Raw genomic sequence first — 23688 nt, 5'->3', positions numbered from 1 at the left:
TGCCCTGCAGCTGCTCCTAAAACAAACAAGACATTAGCATAATAAAAAGGGAGAAGACACAAGAGTAGAAAGTATAGTGCCCCTGGTAAGACCTCCCTTTGGGCCAGATTACAAGTGGAGCGCTAATTAACACTCCCGCTCGAGCGTTAAAACTGCGCTAGAAGTAAACTTTTTGCAGTTGTATTATGAGTTGAAAATAAATAGTTTTTGCTTGTGCGCTAACCCGACATGAAAATATGAATATTTCACATTCCAATGTTCTTCACATACAATAATATATATATTTTTTCGTAAATAAATATTTCTACAATATAAAATATGTTTATACCTTTATACTGTATGTATATATATATATATATATATATATATATATATACACACACACACACATGATTATATATAGGTATATATGTATATATATATATATATATATTTAAAAATAGAAAAAAGCATATTCTGCACTGTGCAGAACATTTGAATGTGAAATATTTACAGTAAATACATAGAAAAACGAATATTGCATAAATATGTTTTTTAATGTTTTTATCAACTTAACTACAAAGGGCGCCAATGCACTTATATATATGTCTATGGGGCCGATTTATCATTTGTTGGACAGACATGATCCGCATACGCTGTCGGCATTTATTATTGCACAAGTAGTTCGGCTGCTAGTAGGGATACGATCGGGCAGATTGATGTCCGTCACCTTAGAGGAGGCGTATGAGTTAAGGAGCAGCGGTAAATAAATATATTTAGAAATGTATAAGTATGTATTTCTATGTTAAAGCCCTTTGCATACCTTTTTTTCCAACACCTGAGATCTCATATCTTTGAGCCCTTATAACTTTGGTGTGCAATATTTTTAAAAATATTTTTTATTAGTTAGTGTTATCATGAGTGTAAGTGTACTTTATAATGTATAACCTTTTTGTTTTTCTAAACAGTTAACCAGAGTTGAGGACACGGTAATCATTATAGTGATCAAGCGATCACGTTTACTTTCAACTCATAAAACCAGCAGTAAGCAGGACGAGCGCAAACACCTGTGATAAACCCCTTATCGCTTGTGCACAAACGTTTACGCTCCACTCGTAATCTAGCTCTTTGTGTATTTATTGCAGAACTAGAAAGAATTCAGAGAAGGACTATGAAATGAATGAGGGGAATGGAATTCTAGTTATGAAAATATTGATATTACTTTATATAAATATATTAAAGATAATTATCCATATAGAGACATGGCAGGAGTACTGTTTTATCCAAGAATTGTTTTGTGACAAGAGGTCAGAAATCAAACTTTTGAACTGGTTGCCTGAATGACAGCTAATACAGGGCAAGATTACAAGTGGAGCACTAATTTATTTTGCTGTGGTAAACGGGCAAATTAGCTTGTTTACGGATGCTTGATAAATAATCATCCATTACAAGTGGCTGGTTACTGCTACCGTGAGCTCGCGGTAGCAATTAGAGCTCATAAAATTAACCAGAAATCAGATCTCTGGTTAATTTTCAAAATAACCCCCAATTGCCCCCAAAATAAAGAATATTGTTTTTTTGTTTTTTTTAAATGTAGCATGAGGGGTTAAAGTTGGCGGGTGTGGGGTGTTAGAAAATAAACGGCAAGGAAAAGTGCCTTTACATAGTGGTCTATGTGTTCCCTGTAAATATACTGTATATGTATATGAATATATCCATTTATATTTATGTGCTAATATGTGTATATGCACATATTAACACATAAATATATATATATATAGTCATATACATATATATTTACCAACTGCTGCCCATCGCTGCGTGACTTACCACATTCGCTGAGTTAGTTCTCATGTGTTTGCATTGCACAAAACTTGTAATACCTACGCACATTTGTGTGTGCTGGTATAACTAAGTTGAAAGCAAATATCGATTTTGCGGAAGCAATATTTTGAGCTCCACTTATAATCTAGCCCACAATAAATAGTTTCAAAAAGAGTTTATAATCCAAGATGGTGGTTGCCTGTATTAAATAGATAGACTTTAAATTACTGCCAGCTCATTAAACATTTTTTAGCTCATTGTTATGCTAAAATCCCTTTTTTTTTTTTTTTTGAGGTAATGCCAATAAAATTTTAAAGATTCTCTAAAAAATGATTATAGTAGTGTTTGCCACAAATTTAAAGGGACATGCTAGGGCAAAGAGAAGATGAGTTGTGTTATAGCATTTTATTATTGCACAGTTGCTTGCATATCATTCTGTGTTTATTCCCTGCAAATGGGTTAAACACATAGTAAAAATTGGTTTCAGAGCGATAATGTAGTACTGGGTACTAGCTGAACACATCTGGTGAGCCAATAACAAGAGGCATATGTGTGTGGCCTTCAATCACCAGCTAGTTCCTAGTTATGCAGTGCTACTCCTGAGCTTACATAGGTATGTTTTCAACAAAGGATATCAAGGGAATTAAGTCAATGTAATAATCAACATAAATTGTAAAGTCTCTTAAATTTGCATGCTATATTAAAAAAAAATAAACTTTCATGTTGATATTTCTGATAATCATATTGGAAAAACTAGCATTAACCATTGCAGAACACTTATCCAGTTAACGTTATTGTTTTTGATAACAGGATCATCGCTACAACCCAGATGCAGGCTCCTGATGCAAGGAAAGCTTTCCCCTGCTTTGATGAGCCAGCAATGAAAGCCACCTTCAATATCACCTTGTTACACAAGTCAGAATATAAGGCAATATCAAACATGCCAGCAATCAGTAAGTGCTTATATTTGTTTTACTGGTAATTCTTGTGAGCATTCATGTAGTATTCGCCTGTAGGCTGTATACAATAGTGAGGACTACACAGAACATAAAACCTACTGCATGTATTGTAAAATGTTTATTGAATATTATTCTATAGCTCTAAGGATAAAACTCAAATCCATGTAGGCAAGATGGCACTCACTAGTATAGCTGGCTCCTAAATTTGATGTTTTACTCGTCTCTTTCCTTTAAAGATCCTTTTGTTTCAAGCTGTACCTTTGAGGTTTATACGAGATCAGCTGTTAAATAGTAGATTTGACAAGATACTGGCCAAGATTTGGAGTTTGGCGGTAGCCGTGAAAACCAGCGTTAGAGGCTCCTAACGCTGGTTTTAGGCTACCGCCGGTATTTGGAGTCACTCAAAATAGGGTCTAACGCTCACTTTCCAGCCGCGACTTTTCCATACCGCAGATCCCCTTACGTAAATTGCGTATCCTATCTTTTCAATGGGATTTTTATAACTCCGGTATTTAGAGTCGTGTCTGAAGTGAGCGTTAGACATCTAACGACAAAACTCCAGCCGCAGGAAAAAAGTCAGTAGTTAAGAGCTTTCTGGGCTAACGCCGGTTTATAAATCTCTTAACTACTGTACTCTAAAGTACACTAACACCCATAAACTACCTATGTACCCCTAAACCGAGGTCCCCCCCACATCGCCGACACTCGAAAAAAAATTTTTAACCCCTAATCTGCCGACCGCCACCTACGTTATCCTTATGTACCCCTAATCTGCTGCCCCTAACACCGCCGACCCCTGTATTATATTTAACCCCTAATCTGCCCCCCTCAACGTCGCCTCCACCTGCCTACACTTATTAACCCCTAATCTGCCGACCGCAAAGCGCCGCCACCTACGTTATCCTTATCTACCCCTAATCTGCTGCCCCTAACACCGCCGACCCCTATATTATATTTATTAACCCCTAATCTGCCCCCCTCAACGTCGCCTCCACCTGCCTACACTTATTAACCCCTAATCTGCCGACCAGACCTGAGCGCTACTATAATAAAGTTATTAACCCCTAATCCGCCTCACTAACCCTATCATAAATAGTATTAACCCCTAATCTGCCCTCCCTAACATCGCCGACACCTAACTTCAATTATTAACCCCTAATCTGCCGACCGGAGCTCACCGCTATTCTAATAAATGTATTAACCCCTAAAGCTAAGTCTAACCCTAATACTAACACCCCCCTAAGTTAAATATAATTTAAATCTAACGAAATTAATTAACTCTTATTAAATAAATTATTCCTATTTAAAGCTAAATACTTACCTGTAAAATAAATCCTAATATAGCTACAATATAAATTATAATTATATTATAGCTATTTTAGGATTTATATTTATTTTACAGGTAACTTTGTATTTATTTTAACCAGGTACAATAGCTATTAAATAGTTAAGAACTATTTAATAGCTAAAATAGTTAAAATAATTACAAATTTACCTGTAAAAGAAATCCTAACCTAAGTTACAAATAAACCTAACACTAGACTATCAATAAATTAATGAAATAAACTACCTACAATTACCTACAATTAACCTAACACTACACTATCAATAAATTAATTAAATACAATTGCTACAAATAAATACAATTAAATAAACTAGCTAAAGTACAAAAAATAAAAAAGAACTAAGTTACAAAAAATAAAAAAATATTTACAAACATAAGAAAAATATTACAACAATTTTAAACTAATTACACCAACTCTAAGCCCCCTAATAAAATAACAAAGCCCCCAAAATAAAAAAATGCCCTACCCTATTCTAAATTACTAAAGTTCAAAGCTCTTTTACCTTACCAGCCCTGAACAGGGCCCTTTGCGGGGCATGCCCCAAGAAATACAGCTCTTTTGCCTGTAAAAAAAAACATACGATACCCAAGCCCCCCAACATTACAACCCACCACCAACCAGCCAATAGAATGCGAGCTCAATCTGATTGGCTGATCGGATCAGCCAATCGGATTGAACTTGATTCTGATTGGCTGATTCCATCAGCCAATCAGAATATTCCTACCTTAATTCCGATTGGCTGATAGAATCCTATCAGCCAATCGGAATTCGAGGGACGCCATCTTGGATGACGTCATTTAAAGGAACCGTTATTCGTCGTTCAGTCGTCGGCCAGGATGGATGTTCCGCGGTGGAGGTCTTCAGGATGCTGCCGCTTCGCTCCGGATGGATGCCACTTGGATGAAGACTTCAATCGGATGGAAGAACTCTTCTGCCCCGCTTGGATGAAGACTTCAGCCGGATCATGGACCTCTTCAGCCCCCCGCTTGGGCTTGGATCAGGACATCGGAGGAGCTCTTCTGGACCGATCGGTGAACCTGGTATGGTGAAGACAAGGTAGGATGATCTTCAGGGGCTTAGTGTTAGGTTTATTTAAGGGGGGTTTGGGTTAGATTAGGGGTATGTGGGTGGTGGGTTGTAATGTTGGGGGGCTTGGGTATTGTATGTTTTTTTTTACAGGCAAAAGAGCTGTATTTCTTGGGGCATGCCCCGCAAAGGGCCCTGTTCAGGGCTGGTAAGGTAAAATAGCTTTGAACTTTAGTAATTTAGAATAGGGTAGGGCATTTTTTTATTTTGGGGGGCTTTGTTATTTTATTAGGGGGCTTAGAGTAGGTGTAATTAGTTTAAAATTGTTGTAATATTTTTCTTATGTTTGTAAATATTTTTTTATTTTTTGTAACTTAGTTCTTTTTTATTTTTTGTACTTTAGCTAGTTTATTTAATTGTATTTATTTGTAGCAATTGTATTCAATTAATTTATTGATAGTGTAGTGTTAGGTTAATTGTAGTTAATTGTAGGTAGTTTATTTCATTAATTTATTGATAGTCTAGTGTTAGGTTTATTTGTAACTTAGGTTAGGATTTCTTTTACAGGTAAATTTGTAATTATTTTAACTATTTTAGCTATTAAATAGTTCTTAACTATTTAATAGCTATTGTACCTGGTTAAAATAAATACAAAGTTACCTGTAAAATAAATATAAATCCTAAAATAGCTATAATATAATTATAATTTATATTGTAGCTATATTAGGATTTATTTTACAGGTAAGTATTTAGCTTTAAATAGGAATAATTTATTTAATAAGAGTTAATTAATTTCGTTAGATTTAAATTATATTTAACTTAGGGGGGTGTTAGTATTAGGGTTAGACTTAGCTTTAGGGGTTAATCCATTTATTAGAATAGCGGCGAGATTCGGTCGGCAGATTAGGGGTTAATAATTGAAGTTAGGTGTCGGCGATGTTAGGGAGGGCAGATTAGGGGTTAATACTATTTATGATAGGGTTAGTGAGGCGGATTAGGGGTTAATAACTTTATTATAGTAGCGCTCAGGTCCGCTCGGCAGATTAGGGGTTAATAAGTGTAGGCAGGTGGAGGCGACGTTGTGGGGGGCAGATTAGGGGTTAATAAATATAATATAGGGGTCGGCGATGTTAGGGCAGCAGATTAGGGGTACATAGGGATAATGTAAGTAGCGGCGGTTTACGGAGCGGCAGATTAGGGGTTAATAATAATATGCAGGGGTCAGCGATAGCGGGGGCGGCAGATTAGGGGTTAATAAGTGTAAGGTTAGGGGTGTTTAGACTCGGGGTACATGTTAGAGTGTTAAGTGCAGACGTAGGAAGGGTTACCGCATAGCAAACAATGGGGCTGCGTTAGGAGCTGAACGCGGCTTTTTTGCAGGTGTTTGGTTTTTTTTCAGCTCAAACAGCCCCATTGTTTCCTATGGGGGAATCGTGCACGAGCACGTTTTTGAGGCTGGCCGCGTCCCTAAGCAACTCTGGTATCGAAAGTTGAAGCTGCGTTAAAAATGCTCTACGCTCCTTTTTTGGAGCCTAACGCAGCCTTTATGTGGACTTTCAATACCAGAGTTATTTTTATGGTGTGGCCAGAAAAAAGCCGGCGTTAGTTTTTCGGGTCGTTACCTACAAAACTCCAAATCTAGGCCACTGTTAGGGAAGCAAAGGGGAACAATGCAAGTATTGCATAATAGGCCACAGACTGCTGAACATGCAAATCTTTATACAAGGAAAATAACATTAAGATACTGAAAATAATCAACTAGATTACCGTCTACCAAAGAACAGATTTCTCTGTCATTTGATCCTTGTTTGGGATTATGCTCTCAGTATAAATTGATATTACATAACTTTTTTGTGGTATTTAAAGGGACATAAAACCCACATTTTTCTTTCATGTTTCATAAAGAACATATACATTTTACTTTAATTAGCAATTTTCTTTAATTTACTTGGTATTCTTTCTTGAAGAGGCAACGATGCACTACTGGGAGCTAGCTAAACACATTGCCAAATCAATCACAAGAGGCCTATATGTGCAGCCACCAATGAGCAATTAGCTCCCAGCTCCTGAGCCTACCTAGTATGCTTTTCAACAAAGGATACCAAAAGAACAAAGCAAATATACTACTAGATAGTAGTACATTTGAAAGTTGTTTAAAAATGTATGCTCCATCTGAATCATGAAAGAAAAAAAATGGGTTTTATGTCCCATTAAAAGAAGGGCATTTTAATTTTTTTTTTTTTAAAATGCTTCTGCCCTGAATAAAATTACTTTTTTGTTTTTGTGTAGGTATGGCCATAAATAGAGCCTGTACCTAAGAGTATGTTCATACCCACACTTCCTGTTCATTTCAAACCCCATTTAGACAGCATTAAATTAACCTTTTTCATGAAAAATATATAATTATGTTTACTTATTACTCTTTCATGTTCAAGATCATTGTTTTATTCAATGTTGCTTTAAAGTAAGATAAACAAACATATTATATGTAATATGTGTCAGTAGTGTATTCTGCCAATCAATGTCCATCAGAGACTTTGGTTTTATTAAAAAAAAAAAAAAATCTGCAAATCTTGGTATTTCCTAAGAAAATTAAATATAAACTTCTATAACAATATTTTGTAACACAAGAAAACAGGAAAAATATTTGGATTAGATGCTCTAAATTATTTTAAAAAGGGTTAAGACTAATCCAAGAAGATACTGCACAATGGTGGGTGTCCAATTTACATTGTATAATATGTGTGTACTGTCCTCATTAACTGATAACTAGACAGCTAGTTAACAAACCAGACAGAAATAGCTTTGTGTTTATTCCAAACTGATTTTACTTCTGAATAGTTATTTTGTAAAACTGCAATACAAAAAGAAAAGTTGAAATTACAATATGTAGTTACACGTGGTGCTTGCAATACATACAATAATACATGTTTCTAACACAGAGAGCTTACATTTAATCCTTACAGCAAATAGCAATACAATTCAAATGTACAATGAACTCTTAGCAAACAATAACTTACAGGCATATATATGTTTAGAGGCAAATATTAAGAGCTGATTTCCATGCTTCTTGAAGCTAAGATGGCTGCTGAGAAACTGAAAGTAAACTTTCTATTAACAAACTTTATTAACACTTCCTGTTTTATTCTTGAGAGGAACTAAGCTGTAATTGCAACATGAAACCACCAGATGTCATTAACATGAACATAATGAGCATATAATAGACAGAACACTCCCCGCCTGGTATAAACATATACCACTATTACATGATCTATAAATTATTATTAAATTCAACCACATAACTTTTTACTTTGAAAAAGAACAATCAAATCTGACACAGGTCTGAGGCATACTTTAGCAGTCCCTTGTTTAATGATTTTGACCTCTACCATCACCACTAGGAATGGCTTTTACAATAAGACTCATTGTCCATCCATTGCGCTTTACTTGAGAGTCTTTCAACAATACAAGATCTTCTTCTTGAACGTTTTGTTTCTCTTTCCATTTTCTATATTTCCATGTTTGGATACATTTGATAGTCACTGTTTCAGCTTCCAAGAAATCTAATGAATGGCATAACCCTTTGCAGCAATGCCAGCCTGTACACGACTCCTTTTGAGTGCTGCTGTGAATAAGTGTTGCTATACCTCTCACAAGGGACTTCCACTTTGAGAATCTGAGAAATCTATGTGAGTCTAACTGGCATTCATACACTTCAGTTATTAAAGCTGTCACTTCAGGTCTGATCTCACTGTCAGAATCTGGTTCAATGAGGTAAAATACTTCAGCTTCAGATTGCTCTAGTGAGCTGCCTGAATTGGTCTAGTACCATGATCTGCTGGATTCTGACTGGTGTTAATATAATGCCACTGATCTGGATTAGTAGATTTTCTAATACGAATTATTCTGTTTGAGACATATACATGAAATCTCCTACATGTATTGTGAATATAACCTAACACAATTTTGCTATCAGTGTAATATTTAACTGCATAAAGTTCAATGTCCATTTCTTCAGTAATAAGTTCAGCTAGCTCAACTGACAAAACAGCTGCACATAATTCTAGACGTGGCACTGTATGGGCTGGTCTTGGAGCTAGTTTAGATTTGCCCATAATAAAGCCTACATGACATTGACCGCTACTGTCTATGACTCTAAAATATGCCACAGCTGCTATCGCTACAGTAGAAGCATCAGAAAAAACACATACCTCCTTTCTTACTGTGGATGATAGTGACACTGGAACATAGGGTCTGGGAATACTGAGATCTTCAAGATGGATCAAGTCTTCTGTCCATGCTCTCCATTGAGCTTCTCTATCTGGTAAGAGTGGGGAATCCCAGTCACATTGGTCTGTTGAGAGTTCTCTGACTAAAGATTTACCTTGCATAGTGATTGGAGATGCAAACCCAAGTGGGTCATAAAGACTGTTTACTGTAGCCAGGATACCTCTCCGTGTGAAAGGTTTTACCTCTTTAGACACTTGAAAAGTGAAACTGTCGGTCTGTAAGTTCCAACTTACTCCTAAGCTCCTTTGGAGGTGTAGAGTATCGACACCTAAAACAAGGTCCTTTAGATCTTTAGCTCTGTCATCTGTAGGAAATGCTTCCATTACTGGACTTCTGTTGGATGCCACTTTGTGTAGCTTGAGATTTGATCCTGCAAGCATGTCCTTAGCTCTCTGCAGGAGACTGACTGCTTCAGCTTCAGTCGGCACAGATGCGAGTCCATCATCTACATAGAAATTCCTCAAGATAAACTGTTCTACATCTTCACCATACTCACTCTTTCCTTGCTTTGCTATTTGTCTTAGACCATAAATGGCTAGGGCTGGGGAAGGGCTGTTCCCAAAGACATGTACCTTCATCCTGAACTCTGTAATTTCTTTGTTAAGGTCATTGTCACAAAACCAAAGAAATCTCAAATAGTTACGGTGATCTTCTCTAACCATGAAACAGTAAAACATTTGTTATACATCAGTGGTAATTGCAACTTGCTCTTTGCGGAAACGTAAAAGGACACCTAGTAGTGTATTATTTAAATCAGGCCCACTGAGGAGTGTGTCATTCAGTAGAAAGCAAAGAATTGCACAAGCACCAAGGGTATAAATCAGCTTGTTTGCAGGTGTGCCAACTATTGGACCTGCACCAAGGTCCCAAGAAGTCAGTCCAAAAATAATGATATAGATGCACCACCATCTGTATTAAAACATCATTATTTTATTGTGCCACTTAAAACAGACAACGTTTCGGACCCATGTCCTTATTCATGTCTAACATACAACTCTAAAAACAAACCTTATAAAGGCTGCGGCTCCACCCACCACACCTGTTCTCACCTGTGTTCAATTAATACAAACTTTTTTGTTTTGCTTAATGCCATCTAGTGGTCATTATTTACATCTCTAATTACATTTATCATAGTTTTTCAACAAAGGACATAAAGAGTACAAAAACTTTTTTCCATTATTGTTAATCATACATCAAGTTAATCTACGCAGTACAAAAAATAATTGAATATACACTTATTGTCATTAGTTATTGTATTGCAATGTATTATTTTCAAAAAATAACATACAAAACATAAAAAGGGGGATTTTTTCTTTTCTTAATTCTTTTTCAACATTGCTAATTCAAATATCTTTTGAAGAAAAGCCAATTTTAATTGTTGCCCTTCCAATTAGATCTTATTAAATGGTCATCTTGAAAAAAGAATACTTTTTGGAGCTCTTAAACAATTACCAAGAACGTCCTTCAACAAAGGATAAAAAACAAAAAGGTCAACCTAAAAAAATTCTTTTTTTATAAAATTTATGCCAGTTCTTAAATCTTTTTACATGTTAAGAATTAAATTTAAAAAGGTATTAACTAAATGAATTTAAATTCCAATCTATCCAAAAAAAGACTTTCAACAAAAGATATCAAAAGAACTGAGTAAATGTAACTATCCGTATCCCTGAAGTTTTAAACCCAAAATTTTTTTTAGAAAAACCTGCCAGTTAAACTACTATCAAGTACCTAATCATCCATATTTACTGACATACACTCCAATCCATTTCCCTATTCATCCCATTGGGTATCATAGTCCCCAGTTCATGAATCCAGTATAACTCTCTATATTTTAACAACCTAACCCTATTACCACCCCTCCTAGGAAGACTAATTTGTTCTAACACCTGGAATCTAAGCTGATTAATCTGGTGTCCAGCAGTTATAAAATGGTGGGATACAGGAGCATCCAATTTTCCTGTCCTGATATTACTTTTGTGTTGGTTAATACGCTCCCGTACCATCTTGGTGGTCTAGCCCACATACCCTATACCACATGGGCACTTAATTAGATACACCACGAACTTAGAGTTACAAGTATAGTAATCCTTAAGTTTATATTTCTTACCCGACGAGGGATGGGTAAAAATGGGGCCTTTAATGATACTATTGCAGTTTTGACAATTAAGGCATGGAAAACATCCCAAGTTTTTATGCCCAATGTGTCCCTGGGTAATTCTACCCCTTGGGCCCACATCAGCTTTAACCAATGTGTCTTTAAGGTTCTTGCCCCTTTTAAAGGCAGCCATGGGGGGACTATCTTTTTATATCTTTTGTTGAAAGTCTTTTTTTGGATAGATTGGAATTTAAATTCATTTAGTTAATACCTTTTTAAATTTAATGCTGAACATGTAAAAAGATTTAAGAACTGGCATAAATTTTATAAAAAAAGAATTTTTTTAGGTTGACCTTTTTGGTTTTTATCCTTTGTTGAAGGACGTTCTTGGTAATTGTTTAAGAGCTCCAAAAAGTATTCTTTTTTCAAGATGACCATTTAATAAGATCTAATTGGAAGGGCAACAATTAAAATTGGCTTTTCTTCAAAAGATATTTGAATTAGCAATGTTGAAAAAGAATTAAGAAAAGAAAAAATCCCCTTTTTTATGTTTTGTATGTTATTTTTTTAAAATAATACATTGCAATACAATAACTAATGACAATAAGTGTATATTCAATTATTTTTTGTACTGCGTAGATTAACTTGATGTATGATTAACAATAATGGAAAAAAGTTTTTGTACTCTTTATGTCCTTTGTTGAAAAACTATGATAAATGTAATTAGAGATGTAAATAATGACCACTAGATGGCATTAAGCAAAACAAAAAAGTTTGTATTAATTGAACACAGGTGAGAACAGGTGTGGTGGGTGGAGCCGCAGCCTTTATAAGGTTTGTTTTTAGAGTTGTATGTTAGACATGAATAAGGACATGGGTCCGAAACGTTGTCTGTTTTAAGTGGCAAAATAAAATAATGATGTTTTAATACAGATGGTGGAGCAGCTATATCATTATTTTTGGAGTGTGTCATTCAGTGAGATGCCTTCAAACTGAGCACTTGAATCAAAAACTACTCTGATCTGTCCTGGCTTCTGGGGGTGATAGACACCAAAGATTGGTAGGTACCAACACTCCTCACCTGGTTCCAATGGTGGGACAGGTTCTGCTTGGTCATGGTCAAAGATCTTTTGCATAAAGTTAACAAAATGTTCTTTCATTTCAGGTTTTTTCACAAAGGAACGCTGTAGAGCAAGGAGTCTTTTCTGGGCTTGCTCTATGTTGTTTGGTAGTCTAAGACGAGGTGAGCGAAATGGTAGGGGTGCTACCCAGTAATTCGCTTCATCAATAAACATCTCTTTTTCTACTACATTAAGGAACATACCATCTTGAATAGACATAGCAGGTTTGTCATCGTTTGGAGTAGTAACAAACACATTATCATCTAAACTGTCCACGTTGTGAGTTGCAGTTCCTAAATAACACAATGAGGGGGTGTATGACTGTTGTTTACAAGCATTAAAGGTCTCTTTTACCTGTATATAGCTAGTGCATGGGCTGAACAGAGAAGTGCGCCCACTAGGCAACACATTTGTCTTGAAAGAGTTCACATCTGCTTGTCTATGAGCGCCTCCTAAGCATACTTCCCCAACTATGACCCAACCTAAGTCTAAATGTTGTGCATAAGGACTGTTGTGAGGCCCATTAATCTGCTCACATACTTTGTGCACCTTCAGAATGTCTCTTCCTAACAAGAGAAGTATTTGTGCGTTAGGGTCAAGTGCTGGGATCTTGTCTGTTAAGGATTTCAGATGAGGGAAATGCTGTGTAATCTCAGCTGTTGGAATTTCTGACCTGTCATCAGGTATCATGTCACATTCAATGAGTGTGGGGAGTTTTATGTGTGTTTTCCCATCAATAGACTGAACAGTGAAGTTGGATACCCTACGCCCTGTTTTCTCTGTAATGCCTGAGCATGTTCTTAGAGTGTAGGAAAATGTTTCACCACTAATGTTAAACACATCAAAAAACTCTGATTTGGCTAAAGAACGGTTACTTTGATCATCTAACACTGCATACATCTTTACAGAACAGTCAGGTTTATTAGAGGGATATACAGTCACTAAACAAATCTTGGAAAATGATCTGGGCCTTGTCCCTTTCCTGCATACCTCTGTACACTTGGATACAATAGTGGGTGGAGTAGCTTCCTCTTGCTCCCTGCCTTGCTCTCCCTTTGGTAAAGGAGTCCCTAATGCCCAGGGAGCTGGACCTGGATGCAAAGCTGAAGTATGCTTATCACTGTTGCATTCTCTGCATCTTATGTTATTTTTGCAGTCTTTGGCAATGTGTCTGGTGGATGCACAGCATCTAAAGCAGATAGAATTCTCCTTCAGGTAAGCTTTACGTTCATCAATGTGCTTGCTTCTGAACCCACAACACTTTGACAGTGGGTGTGGTTTATTATGAATTGGACATGGACTGTCTGATTCCATGGATTTCCACGAAGGGCTTTTCACTTGTGGAGTTGCATTAGTAGCTGACACTTCTGTCTTTCTTACTGACACCGTTGGTCTGTTGCTATACCTTGTTCCTGACTTCTCTGCACTTACTGGAAATTGGCTTCTGCATGTTGAGAATATGAAGCTTGGATCATTTCTGGTCTTTGCTTGGTTGACAATAATTCTGGTGAAGAAACTGAATGGTGGAAAGGAGACATGATGGTCTTCTTTGTACTTGGAACCTTGAAAAATCCACTTTTCTTGCAGGCTATATGGCAGTTTTTCAATAATTGCTCTGATGCCACGAGCTGTGTCTAGGTATGCGAGTCCTGGCAAAAAGCCTCCTGTCTTAGCTGCATTCACCTCCAACAACATGTCCCCAAGTTCTCTTAACTTTATGTTGTCTTTGTTTGAGATTTTGGGGAAGTTTTATAGCTTCTTTAACAGTGCATTCTCAATAGCTTCAGGGCTGCCATAACATTCTTCTAGTCTCTGCCATACCATTTTAACTCTATCAACCGGGTTATGAACATGCACTGACCTGATTCTCTTAGACTGTTGGGATGACTCTGATCCAAGCCACTTAGTCAAAAGATCTAGCTCTTCTCTGGCTGTAAGATTAAGATCTCTGGTGACACCTTGGAATGATGTCTTCCATGCACAGTAGTTCTCTGGTCGATCATCAAATGCTAGAAGCCCTGTACTCACTAACTCTCGACGAATCAGGTGCTTTGCTAGGTCAGTAGTCTCTGAAGTTCCTAATGTGCTATTTCTGAGAGGGGATATGTGAGAGTCCATATAATGTGATGGATATTGTGGATCAGCATAACCTCTGCTTTCTTGGAAGCGCACTCTTGGTGTAGAGACATTTGCAGTGTCAGTCTGGGAAGGAGGGTGCAAGTCAGGCATACTTGGAGTAGATTGTAAATATGTTGAGTCAGGAAACTGTGGCATTATGCTGGACATAGGTTGGATAGGAGCATGCTCTGTTTTATCTCGGTCCAGAGCATGGTTCTGTACATATTCACAAGTCCTTTGTACTGAATCATGGGTAGTTATTTCTGAAAAATCTTGGAGTGGTTCCTCTTCTAGTTCAGCTGCTGCTTCATAGACTTCTGCTTCTGCAGATGCTGCAACTGCTGCCCTTTGAATCTTTAGCACATGCATTTTAGCTTCAAACTCTGCCTTGCGTTGCGCTGTTTCAGCTTCTAGTGCTGCTTTCTGCTTTATCACGTCTGCTTCTTTTTCAGCATAAGAAATTTGTGCCTGGTCTGCTTGCTCTTTAGCACGGGCTCTGAGTCCTGCAGAACTGGCTGATGATCTGCTGGAGCGCATTGAATATTTAGAGCCAGAGGCATAGGATCTGGTCTCTAAAGTTTGCTGCATCATATCAACACTCTTATCTTGGTTCATAGTGATCAGGTTAAAGTAGCACAATATTTTAAATGCAGTTCTTGTGCAAATTATTTTTACTGCCTTTCACTTTAAATTGCAGGTCTTGTATGTTTGCTTGTTATTTACTGCTTTTTACTTTAAAATGCAGCCTTTGTATCTTGCTTGTTATTGCTTCTCACTTTTAAATGCAGCTCCTATATCTTCCCTTAATATAGCATGCATTTTACTTTACAATGCAGCTCTGTATCTTCCCCTGATATAGCCTGCCTTTTTACTGTACTGTCCTCATTAACTGATAACTAGACAGCTAGTTAACAAACCAGACAGAAATAGCTTTGTGTTTATTCCAAACTGATTTTACTTCTGAATAGTTATTTTGTAAAACTGCAATACAATAAGAAAAGTTGAAATTACAATATGTAGTTACACGTGGTGCTTGCAATACATACAATAATACATGTTTCTAACACAGAGAGCTTACATTTAATCCTTACAGCAAATAGCAATGCAATTCAAATGTAGAATGAACTCTTAGCAAACAATAACTTACAGGCATATGTATGTTTAGAGGAAAATATTAAGAGCTGATTTCCATGCTTCTTGAAGCTAAGATGGCTGCTGAGAAACTGAAAGTAAACTTTCTATTAACAAACTTTATTAACACTTCCTGTTTTATTCTTGAGAGGAACTAAGCTGTAATTGCAACATGAAACCACCAGATGTCATTAACATGAACATAATGAGCATATAATAGACAGAGCAATGTGCACTAATATTTCATAGAGCAATTTATTGATTTGATCATTTAATTTCATTATTTAATATTGCTAGTGTATAACACATCTGAGCAGGCAGACTGGATTATCCCTTATTCTTTTATTTGGAAAGAACCCTAAAGCACTCTAAAATGGATATTTACTTTTTTACAGGTAGTACAGTTCACGGTGAATGGAATATTACAGTTTTTGCAGAAACGCCAAAGATGTCCACATATCTCTTGGCTTTTATAGTTTCTGACTTTAGCTTTGTTGAAGCTCCTGGGAATGGCAGTCAGGTAAGCTGTTTCTAATTGTGCAAATAAACCCCATTAAATTATAAATTAGAAGAAAATTAAAACTTGGTCTAAAATATAAAGAGAAACTGCGCCCGATTGATTAGGCAATGAATGCAGAGCAAATGATGCAGATACTGTATATGATACTTTATCTAGTTATGATTTTTGTATTTCTGGAAATTATTTTTTGCAGGTTCAGGTTCAGATCTGGGGACGCAAAAAGATTATTAATGAACAAGGGCAGTATGCTCTAAATGTCACAAGGCCAATTCTGGAATTCTTTGAGAAATATTATAGAACCCCATATCCACTGCCAAAATCAGGTGTGTATGTATAATTGTTTTCAATGCACATAATAGTTATTTGAAATCAGCATAAATATTCTAATGATTTGCACTGGATATTTGATCCTAAATGTATTAGTCCAAATTTTATTCAATTTAATAGAGCTTCTAAAATTTCTAGAGTGCTTAAAATGCACATTAGTTGCTTTAAAAACCCAAATTATGTGATTCTTCTTTTAAAATATTTATCCAGAGTTATTTTTAAAATTTGTTTTTGCTACTTTGAATTTCTTCTCCAGATCAGATAGCGCTACCAGACTTCAGTGCGGGCGCTATGGAGAACTGGGGTCTGGTGACATACAGGGAAACTGCACTGCTTTATGATCCTGCTGTATCATCCATTGGCAACAAGGAGAGAGTGGTCACAGTGATAGCCCATGAACTTGCCCATATGGTAAATGGTATCATTATATCTTAAAGGGGCATGAAAGCCCATTTGTTTTTCTTTTGTGGCTGAGATAGTGCATACAATTTTACACACTATTTAGTTGACGTATTATTATTACATCTGTAGAGCAACATGTGTCAGAACAATGCCGGCACACTGTGTCATTTATAAGCTATACATAGTTTTGTAATGCAAGCTATATATTCACCTGTGTCTGTAACAGGCCGAGAGCTTTGCACAACATGTAGGATAACATAAGATTAGTTACATTTGTTTTTAATGTTAAATGGACATGAAACGCAACATTTTTTTATGATTCAAATAGAGCATACAATTTACTTCTATTATCAAATTTGCGTCATAATCTTGTTATCCTTCATTAAAGGAGCAGCATTGCACTTCTGGCATCTAGCTGAACACATTGGGGTGAGCCAATGAGAAGAGGCACATATATGCAGCCACCAATCAGCAGATAACTCCAAGTAATACATTGCTAATCCTGAGCCTGTCTATGTATGCTTTTCAAACAAGGATACCAAGAGACTAAAGCAAACTTGATAATAAAAGTAAATTGGATAGTTGTTTACAATTATATTGTATGCTCTATCTGAATCATGAAAGAAAATGTTGTGTTTCATGTCAATTTAACTCACATTTAAAACAAATTTAGACACTTTGTAAATCTTATGTTATTCTATTTGTTTTGCAAGGCTCTCTGCCTGTTGTAGACACAGGTGAATATACATTACAAAACTATGCATAGCTTATAATTTACACAGTGTGCCGGGGTTCTATCAGATTCTGCTCCTTTGTCAGAATCTGCACCCATTGACTGTGCATGCTCTGTATGACGTTATTGCACTCCAGATTTGTTAAATAGGAATGTGTGGAATGCGATTATGTCAGTCAGCAACATGCGCACTCAGAGGGAGCAGATTCTGACAAGGAAGTTGTGTTGGATCTTGCTGCCTCTACGCATGCGCTGTTGAAATGTAATACTGTCACACAAATTAAAAGTGTATATTATTTATATATATATATATATATATATATATATATATATATATATATATACACACAGGGCAAAGTTCAATCACTTCTCACGGTGATGAAATATGCAACGATACACTTTCATCATTGTATTTTTCATCACCGTGAGAAGTGATTGAACTTTGCTATATATACTGTATATAATATGCACTTTTAATTTGTGTGACAGTATTAAATTTCCGCAGTGCATGCGTAGCAGCAGCAAGATCCGCCACAACTTCTTTGTCAGAGTCTGCTTCCTCTGAGTGCGCATGTTGCTGATTGACATAATCGCATTCCACACATTCCTATTTAACATATGTGGAGTGCGATTACATCTTACAGAGCATGCGCAGTGAGAGGGATCAGATTCTGAGAAAGGAGTAGAATCTGATAGAACACTGGTATTGTTATGGCACATGTTGCTCTGCAGCTGTAATAATAATACTTAAACTATTGTGTAGATTATTTCAAGAATAAAATAACATTTTAAAAAAAGAACATATTATTTTATTGTTAAACAGTATAAAAAAATTTTTTACAAGAAATTATGACAATGTTATTTTACGTCTTTATTTTCCCTGTTTTATTAGTGGTTTGGAAACCTTGTGACTATAAGGTGGTGGAATGACCTCTGGCTGAATGAAGGGTTTGCTTCCTATGTAGAATACTTGGGAGCTGACTACGCGGAACCCACTTGGAACATAGTAGGTCTTGTTACATTTATTTCTTACATAATCTAGCTTTTTACACTACCTGTAAGTGGTACATGATATCCAGGGCTATTTAGAGAACTATTTACAGTAGGTGATTATCACTAACGTTTGCATGCATACATAAAGGGACAGATAACACTTTGTAATAACAACATTTCTCTGCAGTCTTCCCAATGATGCATTTTAACAACTGGAGTGTATTACATTGTTGACATGTAGCACCTTTAACTTTATTTTGTTCTTTAAAATAGATGTTTTTGCCTATTTAAATATCAACCTATATCGAACATTTGAATACTGAAGTATTAGCTATAGAAAAGCTAGGCAAACAAGAGGCAGCTGAAAAAAACAACCCCCCTCTCAGTGGGGATGGAAAAAAAGAAAGCCCAGCCAATTTCAAAGGGTTCTGCATCTGCTCTGAATACAATAAACTTATATCAGTTGCTTGTCTGAGATTGTTGTCCCTTTAAAATTTCTGTAGGCTAAAACAAGATACATTTTGCACCCAAACTTTTCTAATGGAGGGCTGGTCACTTATAGTGGGATTGGCCAGAGGCCTGTATCTTTATCAGTTATTTTGCTTCTGGTAAGGATTTGTAGAATGTTGTCAGTTTTCTGGGATCTGAGTCTTACTATATTGCACCATCACACAAATGTATCAGTTCTAATTGCAGTAGAACTCCTGCATTGTTAACTGTGAAGATATGAAATGTAATTATTTTTACATTAAAACATAGTAACAAAAATAACTCTCTGGTCTGCAACGTGATAAAATCAATTGTAATGGCACCTGTATAACTGGTTTCTTTTACTATGTTATAATCATATTATGTTCTATTTTTTTTTTTATATAATTTTTTATTGAGGTTTTGCGATATAAACAACATACAATGATCACCTTGTAGCGTCAAGGGAACATTTAGCATTGATTTTGGTACAATGACATTTATAAGGAAAAAAGATAAACACAACAATGGATAACACCAAATAGGCTTCTGAAACCTCTATTTTACAATGAAATAGCTTAACTGGCTGACTAATTGGGTGGTCTGGTCACTAGTCATGAAAGTTAAAAGGTATGGTAGTCAGGTGAGCTGCCACATGTGGGCTTTATAATTAAAATGGATCGAAGATAGTCCCCACATCCACTGGGGTAAAACTCTAAAACAACCTTCTAATGTAAAAGTCATATGATGTTGGTCATGGTTAGACCATAGTGAAAAGGGGGGTGGAGGTATTAACCTAGGTACCTAGGTTAATATATACTAAAATGCAACAATATGTATTCCCCGTTTATATAGCCAATATAGTATTATTGGAGAATAGAATATGTAGTGCATAAAGGTGTGGTTTAGTTTTAACAAGACATACTCAGTTAGATAAGATTCCTAAACCATCATACATACCCGTCCCAATTGTAGGTAGTCTGCCTAGGTGGTCTACTAAAATCCGACGTAACACTTCCTGAAAGCTGAATAATGATAGGCTGCTAAGTTACGCCGCAAGGCAACTAACAGGTCAAACTAGATTTATCTTGGGTGAAACAAGTAATATGAGCGCCAGCAACAACTACAGGCACTGCTCATTTCTGGACAATAATAAAATATTGTGCTATAAATAAGCCAATACCAAGTCTATGTGGATCGATGTTTAGTGATTCTATATTTGAGTTCCCTTGTGCGGGCACTAACCTTCTGACAAAAGTGCATACTGATGTATCACTTACTAACAAGCTTATATGAAGCTATCAATTAAACATAAAATATATAACAATAATTAAGGTAAATTACATTATGTATTGCTCTTATATATCTATAGATTTGATATAACCATGCGAAATATGAAATATAAACAAATGCGCAGAAACACAAATAATAACAGAAAACAGGTTAATACCTATAATGCTAGAGTAGGCTAAAAAAAATAAAAAAACGAACCCAGGTACACCAAGATAGTATATATATAGAGCGAAATACTCACTAGAAAGCTTGTATGTGTTGACAGTGTAGCTCTATAAAGAATGTAATTACAAATATTTCAAATCATGCACCATCTTAGCAAATGTGGCACAGCTAGGTAAGGATTATTGAGAGATGAAGACATATACGCTCCAAGTCAGCTAAATAGACAAATAATAGTACAGAAACTCAAACTAGAAAAGAAAAAGAGACATTGTAGTTGTGTATTGGGGAAGTCTCATCTAGTCTTAACCTTTGATTGCAATAAAATAAGGGAAGATGAGGATTGGGTGAGATAGGCATGCAACAATGGCCTCAATAAAACAAACTACTCTATCCTATGTCATGTCTGTATATATGGTGTCCCATCACGTTCCTGTGGGCATAGAGAGTCTTACATGAGAACTTATCTTGAAACTGCATGTAGCAAAGTTCTGTATGACCAAAGTAAACCCATTCAGGGAGATAGTCATGCCACCATTGCTTCAATAGCACTGTGCTTAGTCCTATAGTCTCGGATCGGTGGAGCATAACTGGGAGTTCAAAAGAGGGGTCGGCACCCCCCCCCCATAGGCCACATCCAGTAACAATTAGGGTTGCAGGACTGAGGTCTACTGCTCATCTCATCCCCGAGAGAGCATGGTGCTGCAGGTGAGTAAGTGTATGGCGACTCCCAAGACTGAGCAGTACATGGATTCAAGTTGAGCGACAAGGCAAGAAGGCAATCTATGGCATGAGGCAATGGCTCTTCCAAGGAGCACACGTCACCAATCAGACCAGTACTCACCAGACAAAGCTCCGGGTCCGGAGGAGAGCAAACTGGTTAGTCAAACTCTGAGCGCAAAGAAACAAGCAAGTCCTCCATTTTGCTGCAATATGCCGCTTCAAATTTTTCCAGCGCAATTTTAATTTCACTATAGGATTCCTCCATTGCTAGCTACGGTCTCCGTAACGATGTAGTCAGTTATTTGATCCGGTTTCTCCGGGAGAAGTAAAATGTTCTTTAGTATGGCTCCAAAGATTAGATGCTATATATCATCAATAGAGATATACTTATGGTGATATGAGTAGGTCGCTCACCAGCTGACAAAACTGTTCGTTAGAACGATAGTTACAGAGCAAATCTCTTTTTACCTTCAGTGTCCCAATAGATAGTTTAGGGTCTTGAGTTTTAGAGTTGCAGTTTATAGTAGAAAGCTATAAAATAACCCCTTTTAGCGAAGTTTAGCTGAAGGAGCTCACATGGAACACATCCGTTAGCTTTGGCAGTTGGCTCCGCCCCCTTATTATATTCTATTTAAAGGGACATAAAACCCAAACATTTTAATTCATGATTAAGATAGAGAATACAATGCTAAACCACTTTACAGTTTACTTCTATTATATAATTTGCTTCATTCTCTAGGTATCCTTTGTGGAAAAGCAGCAATGCATTACTGGGAGTTAGCTGAATGCAGTGGGTGAGCTAATAACATGAGGCATATATGTGCCGCCACTAATCAGCAGCTCCTACGTCTATCTAGGTAACCTTTTCAACAAAGGATACAAAGAGAACAAAACATATAAGTAAATTAGAAAGTTGTTTAAAATCCCAAGCTCTATCTAAATACAAAAATAAAATTGGGATTTTATGTACTTTTAATGTATTGATTTTTTATTTTACAAAATATATGTGTATACATTATTTGGAAGATGTATTAATGTCTTACTTACAGTGTAAATATGCAGGCATGTGTGGTTGTGCATTGGTATTTATGAGGGAAATATCCCCCCTTATTTACAATTGTTTTCTCAATGTTTATAATGCAGCAAAGTAAGTAAGGGGCTAAGTAAGGGGCTTAGAGGATGTGACAAAACCAATCTCGCCACTGTACATTGGAGGGCCTGATATGGAACATTCTTTGGGCTGGAGGTACATGGGCTTAAGGATACCCAGAGACTGCATGGAAATATGGAATTTTATATGCTGGACACCCCATGTACTTTCATAACTCTGTCTTATGTCTATGTCACCCTGTATCCATAAATACAGGATGGGTACAGGGTGTGAGTGCCCCTTGTGGGAGCAATTGTGACTCTATAAGCCAAGTGGGCATAAAAGACTTTATAGCTAATAAGAACTGTTCCTATATTCTGTAATAAGATGTATTCTATGTATGTTTAAGATCTGATTGTGTCTCAGGAGTCTGTCTAGGTAAACTGATTGGGTTTTGTGTGATTATGTTAACTAGACTGCCCAACATCAGATTGTCTGAGTACTTAATATGTTAATCTGTTTTACCTGTGAATAGACAATTCTTAGAGGTTTGATGCATTGTTCATATGTTTGCTTTACTGTTTAACCAATGCCCTCTGTAACCTGAAGCCAGGGTTATATTCAACCCCCCCATCCGGGGTCAAAACCTGTATAAATACTAGGCTTTCAGCCTTTAATAAATATATTCTTTTTTAAACCTGAAATGTGGAGCTTGGTCTCATGTTTGCAGGGAAACTGATCGAGGTTGTGAAGTGCTGATTCTGTATGCAGGACATTGTTCCATGGTATTAACCCTTGGTATCCTGTTGGTACCGTAACAATTGGTGGCAAGCGATGGAATGAACCTTATCGCCCAGAAGAGCAACTACACAAGCCAGTAACCTCAGGAAGAGGGGGATTATTACAATACTGACTAAGATGGAAAAGAGAAAAGTAAATTTTGCAGCTTTTAAAAACTTCCTGGAAACAGAAGGAGAGATTGATGGGTATCTTGCGGATTTTGAGAGGCAATGTGCACTACACAAGGTACCCGCAGAGGACTGGGTCACGATATTATCTGGAAAATTATCCGGCCGGGCCAGAGAGGC

At 36.6% G+C, this 23688-nt stretch overlaps 1 protein-coding gene across 1 annotated transcript in view; it reads left to right on the top strand.

Moving 5' to 3' along the window:
* The window catches only part of LOC128664547 (aminopeptidase N-like), a 108730-nt gene that overhangs the window by 5500 nt on the left and 79542 nt on the right, over window positions 1-23688 (top strand). Inside the window, exons 2-8 of the mRNA XM_053719365.1 lie at window positions 2614-2745; window positions 3140-3149; window positions 4629-4655; window positions 16299-16409; window positions 16609-16732; window positions 16993-17147; window positions 18764-18877. Coding sequence (XP_053575340.1) covers window positions 2614-2745; window positions 3140-3149; window positions 4629-4655; window positions 16299-16409; window positions 16609-16732; window positions 16993-17147; window positions 18764-18877 — 673 coding nt within the window. The remainder of the gene's footprint in view (window positions 1-2613; window positions 2746-3139; window positions 3150-4628; window positions 4656-16298; window positions 16410-16608; window positions 16733-16992; window positions 17148-18763; window positions 18878-23688) is intronic.

This window comes from Bombina bombina, chromosome 6 (assembly GCF_027579735.1).
Source record: "Bombina bombina isolate aBomBom1 chromosome 6, aBomBom1.pri, whole genome shotgun sequence".
Classification (NCBI taxonomy): Eukaryota; Metazoa; Chordata; class Amphibia; order Anura; family Bombinatoridae; genus Bombina; species Bombina bombina.
This window is presented reverse-complemented; position numbering and strand designations above follow the sequence as displayed.